Source organism: Bactrocera oleae, chromosome 6, assembly GCF_042242935.1.
Source record: "Bactrocera oleae isolate idBacOlea1 chromosome 6, idBacOlea1, whole genome shotgun sequence".
NCBI lineage: Eukaryota > Metazoa > Arthropoda > Insecta > Diptera > Tephritidae > Bactrocera > Bactrocera oleae.
Window position 1 is genome coordinate 39,758,924 of NC_091540.1, and position 5,831 is coordinate 39,764,754.

At 36.6% G+C, this 5,831-nt stretch overlaps 2 protein-coding genes across 2 annotated transcripts; one reads left to right on the forward strand and one right to left on the reverse strand.

Annotated features, from left to right (window-relative positions):
* Nucleotides 1-3,492: 3,492 nt before the first annotated feature.
* Nucleotides 3,493-4,118, reverse strand: LOC106623357 (uncharacterized). Its single transcript, XM_014242850.3, has 2 exons — nucleotides 4,024-4,118; nucleotides 3,493-3,958 (listed from the first exon to the last, which is right to left on the reverse strand). Exons 1-2 carry the CDS (start codon nucleotides 4,099-4,101, stop codon nucleotides 3,581-3,583), a joined length of 456 nt encoding a protein of 151 aa, XP_014098325.2. The 5' UTR covers nucleotides 4,102-4,118; the 3' UTR covers nucleotides 3,493-3,580.
* A 474-nt stretch (nucleotides 4,119-4,592) lies between these two features.
* Nucleotides 4,593-5,195, forward strand: LOC106623356 (uncharacterized). The gene is made up of 2 exons (XM_014242849.3): nucleotides 4,593-4,667; nucleotides 4,735-5,195. The coding sequence occupies exons 1-2, from the start codon at nucleotides 4,656-4,658 to the stop codon at nucleotides 5,098-5,100; spliced, it is 378 nt and encodes a 125-aa protein (XP_014098324.1). The 5' UTR covers nucleotides 4,593-4,655; the 3' UTR covers nucleotides 5,101-5,195.
* Nucleotides 5,196-5,831: the final 636 nt, after the last annotated feature.

Below are 5,831 nucleotides of genomic sequence, written 5' to 3' on the forward strand. Positions count from 1 at the left end.
TAGTTGGCGTTAATGAGTGCTTTAACCGTTTATTCTCTTTGCTCATTGCATATTGCCATTTTTAGAAGAATATAAAATTGATTACTTCAATAAAATAATATATTTTGATTTCCGTTTAATACTTCCGCTTGATTTGTTTCGACCATTGTTTATGCTTGCGCGCTTAAAACGATATTTTAATTGATGTTCACAATTAAACACTTATACCACATGTTTAGCAAGGTAAAACAGAAATCGATACCTATAATTCGCCTATTTGGGTGCTAGTGTATACATAGGCTGAAAAGTTTACATAATTTCTTTGAGAGAGCGGTACAACCGAATCTACATGTTTAGTAATTAGATTTACCTACAAAACTTGGTTCTCGTTTATAGACCGCAAAAGAATACTCGCCAGAAAAAAGATCGATATAGTCGATGTATGCCGAATTTTACCAAAATAATGTTGTTTTTCATTGAAAAAATATGAATGAAATTTCTAGACCTGACACTTATACAATTGCTTTCCTTTGTTTAGGTTATTACTTTTGCTTCCTATTAATCTAAATATTTTCAGTATAATGAATACATTTAAAATTGAATATCGAACTTATTTAATGAAATAATAAAATCTTTTATCGAAATCGCGATACAAACATTAAAACTAGTCTTGAGAAAATAAAAACGTTTCATTTGAAGCATGATAATTATTCCTATAAAAATAATTTTTTAATAATTTTTGTTTTAGTATGAACTCTTCTTGAAAGAAGTCAGTTTTATAATATGAACAGGAAAAATATATGCCCCTTTCTAACTCTTTTTTTATACTCTCGCAACTTGTTGCTACAGAGTATAATAGTTTTGTTTACCTAACGGTTGTTTGTATCACCTAAAAATAATCGAGTTAGATATAGGGTTATATATTATATAATATATATAAATGATCAGGATAAAGCGACGAGTTGAAATCCAGGTGACTGTCCGTCCGCCCGTCTGTGCAAGCTGTAACTTGAGCAAAAATTGAGATACCTTTATGAAACTTGGTACACATGTTTCTTGGTACCGTAAGACGGTTTGTGTTGCAGATGGGCGTAATCGGACCACTTCCACGCCCACAAAACGCCATTCATCAAAAACAAATAAATTGCCATAACTAAGCTCCGCAATAAGATACAAGACTGTTATTTGGTACACCGAATCACATTAGGGAGGGACATCTGCAGTTTAAATTTTTTTTTTTAAAGTGGTCGTGGTCCCGCCCCCTAATAAGTTTATAATGCATATCTCCTAAACCGCCAAAGCTAAAATAACAAAATTCACTGGAAGCAAATTTTTTTAGCACCTATATCTACAGTGTGAAAATGGGTCAAATCGGGTGACAACTCTGACCACTGCCCATATAACAGTATTGCCAAAGACATTAAATTTTATCTCTAGGATGGTAAGAGATGACTTTACAGGAATCGCGTTCAAAATTAGCCAGTGGGCCCACTTTTAGGTGTAAACCTATATTTTGGAATCTGCTAAACCGATTTCAACCAAATTCGGTACATAACATTATTTTCATATTTCTCGGTTACAGTGCGAAAATGTGCGAAATCAGATTACAACCACGCCTATTTCCTAAATTTCATCTGATTTGATCACTTTCCACTATGCAAATCAAGCAACAATGATTATATCGGGGTAAAACTTTGCGTAAATAATACGTTTAAAGTATGCCACCTTGTGAACAAAAATTGTCTAAATCGAACCAGAACTATTCAAGGCCCTAAGTACTAAATATGTGGACCCCAGTGCCTATAGTTGACCTTCTACCGAAAATATCAGTCAATCCACAAAAAAATCTCAAACTAAAGTATACCATTTGACTTTGCGAGAGTATAAAATGCTCGGTTACATTCGAACTTAGCCCTTTCTTACTTGTTTATATTCTTTTTGATAACACAAAATATTAAACTTTGTATGCCCGTCTGTCGGGCTATTAATCTTCTTGTCAACTAACTGTTCACTTGAGTATTAGTGATGATATAGTATAACTACATTTTGTATTTCATAGTGCTTCAGATACGCTGGCATTGTAAATAGGAAAAATTGGATTAAAACGTGAAAAATCTCCGGATTCTGTTCGAACGCATAATTTTATCAACAAATATCCATGCAATAAGCAAGTAAGGAAGGGCTTAGTTCGGGTGTAACCGAACATTTCAATATCTTGCTAGGGACTAAAAGGACATTCTTTGGCATTTATTTTTTGAAAATTATCTCTTTCAAATGTTGGCCGCGGCTACGTCTCAGATAGTCCATCCGTTAAGTCGAATTTTCGATGACTCGTTCAAGCATTTCGACTGCTGACTAGCGAATGACACGCGTGATGTTTTGCTCCAAGGCCTGAATCGAAGCGGCATGGTCCGCATATACTTTGGAATTAACAACATATCCCCACAGGAAAAAGTCTAACGGTGGCCGTAGGATGGCCCAAAACTCTCAATAAATCCATTGGTTAATGCGACGTGTAGGAGTGGCGCCATCTCGCTGAAACCAAATGTCGTCGAGATCACCAGCTTTAATTTCAGGCATCACATAGTCGGTTATCATGGCGCAATGGCGGTCGAAATTAACGGTTACGTTTTCACCGATATAAGCTGTATTTTGTACGTTTTCAATTAAAGATCTCGACGTAAAATGCGTCAAGTTGTTCCATACGTCAGTTCGAGTTGCTGCGAATGGCGTCGAATCGACTCTCCACGGTCTTCATGTACACTCTCGGCTACGGCCGCTATATATCTTTCCATGATGAAATGCCAAACAATACTAAACAAAAATAATATGACAACTTGACACGACTCACGCATGATCTGTCAAAAAACAAAAACTATTGTAAAAGGACGTCTACTGGGGTATTCAAGCAAAGTTTTGTACGAACACATTAATTAGTTCTTGTTTGTATACAGGAAAGTAAAAGAATCAGATGGAATTTAAAATTGTGTTATACTTGTATAGAAAGGGTTTTTGTTTGATTTAGAACTAGGAATGTCAGGACAATGTTATCTGCCGAATTTGGTTGAAATTTGTCGAGTAGGTAACGAGAGATGGGATTTCACCTAAAAGTGGGCAGTGGCGCTCCCATCGTTCAAATTTGACACCGCCTCTATAAAGCCCTTTTTACTATCTCTGATGTAAATTTGTATGTCTCTGAAGCATTTATTTATAAATTTATCGCATTCTTGCTAGTTTTTAACCAAACAGTTATATGGAGAGTGTGTTTCCATACCTTTGCGAAGGCTTTATATAGCCAACAAAAATTTTTTTTTATACTTTTCGGCTAAATATAATATGTAATTTACTTCTGTTTGGATTTAATTTTCTCCTCTTCACATATAACTTAAGTATTTTTTATATCCACACAAAAAATCTAATCTACATTTTGAAGTCATTGGAAAAATTTATTAATTTACAGCCCATCGTCGTTTCAATGAGTAGTTATTTTAAGTTTCAAAATAAATAAGCTAGTTTTAAATTTATATCACAACTTTATTTTATTTTCGTTTTAGTAAAAGATTCGACATTCGATTTGTTTGTATACCAATCCTGAAATATTCTAATGATGGAAAGTGTAGGCAAGTGGACCTGAAACAATGCTCTTGACGACAGGAGCAGAATGAACCACAGGCACGGAGTGGACAACTGGAACGCTGTGGACTACGGGAGCGGCATGAACTACGGGTGCGGCATGGACTACTGGAACGACGGGGGCAGCAAGTACCGTTGTTTTGACGGCGTGAGCAAGCACCGGACTCACTACAGCTTTGCTATGGACCTGAGTGATGCTCTGGTGGGAAACGGCTGAAGGAGCACTGTGAACTACCGCGCCGACCTTGGCTAACACGGGCTCGTGGACTACATGGTGGGTTTCTAGGAGTCCAGCACTGACGGAGGTGGCGACGGCGAAAAGGCAGACAGCAGCAAGGATGGCGTCCTGTGCAGGAATGTGTTTTAAATTAATAAAAATTTGAAAATGACTATAGAAGTATATTAACTTACGAGCTTGAACATTTTTGTTAATTTTTGGGAGTTGTTTATTTGTAAGAGTCCGAAATACTTCTGATGCTGATTGTACATCACTGCCCTGCTTTTATACAATGCAAGTTGCGCCAATAAGCATTATAGGTGAAGTATTTTGCTAATGATCGCTTACAGCCAAGTAAGCTTGTTTTTCCGCTACGCTTTGCGTACTTCTTTTGATTGTAGGAATTTACACGTCAACTAGAAGTTGGTAATGCAAAACAAAATATTTTAAACACACATACATGCACACAAGAGTCATCACTATGAGTACAAGCGGCAGTAACAGAAAAATATTCAGCTGGTAGCTTGCGCTTAGCTGCAGCAATATATTTAATGCCTACATGAAATAGCATCTGTAATGAATGAGTTTTTGAACTCAATATCAGCTGCTACGACGCGTCATTATCTTGAGAACCTTTACACACACACGCACACCGACACAGCCGAAGCAGCTGTAATGACGTTTTCTCATTACTCCATATACTTGTTTTTCATTCATATCATTTCCTAAGATTTGGGTATAAAAGTTAACGCCAAAACAGCATCCAACATCAGTCACACACTAACTTTCCAAGCTCAACTAATCAGCACACCTCAACAACTCCAAAATGTTCAAATACGTAAGGAAAGAAATTAATACGAAAAATATAACAACATTATTAAATATTTCCTCAAACTCTTTTATAGTTCGCCCTCGTTTGCGTATTCGCCGTGGCCACAGTCAGCGCTGGACACCTTGAGACCCACCATGTAGTCCACGAGCCTGTATTGGCCAAGATCGGCTCGGTTGTCCATAGCGCTCCATCGGCCGTTTCCCACCAGAGCATCACTCAGGTCCATAGCAAAGCTGTAGTGAGTCCAGTGCTCGCTCACGCCGTCAAGACAACGGTACATGCTGCCCCGGTCGTTCCAGTAGTCCATGCCGCACCCGTAGTTCATGCCGCTCCCGTAGTCCATAGCGTTCCAGTCGTCCACTCCCTGCCTGTGCTTCATTCTGCGCCTGTCGTCAAAAGCATTCTTTCGGCTCCACTTGCCTACACTCTACATCATTAGAAAATTTATGGATTGGTATACTTGTTGTCGAATATTTTGCGAAAATTTATATAAAATAAAGTTGTGATAAAAATTAAAACATATTTCATCCAGTATTTGACTCTGTTGTTATTGTTTATGTAGATATTATTATATCCTGACGTGGAAAAGAAACTAACCTTTGAAATGTTTATTCAAATACTGTGAATTTCCTAGCATTCTTTCTACTTGTATATAAATGTAATTATAGGACTTCTTCAGTGGGACTTACGAAGTACATTTTATGGATTTTAGAAACCGAATTTTTCATTAAGAAACATATTTTTATTTTTTAATATCGTGACTAGATTTTTACGGAAATATCTTAGCCCCAACAAAAGGCAAATTAGTTAATGGCTCCTACTATCACTAAGTAGAAATATGATGCAATAAGGTCAGGTGTGGTCGATTTGGTGTTTTCAGTTTGATAACTGCATAATAAAGTAGTATATTTTTGATTTACATATAAGAGTAAGCGTTGACGACTTTGCATTAGAAGGTGACTGGAATAATTTTTCAAACAAGAATATGTAGTGGGATATAATATGAGGTTATTAATTTAAGCATTGCAGCTATGTGTAAAGAAACGATAGTAGATAAGGTTTATGAAATGGGCTTCTAAAGCCTGGTGCCCATTTTTTGATTTCCTGAATAAAAAAAATAAGAAATAGATTTAGTTAATTGAAAGGAGTTTTTATTCGAAATACATGATG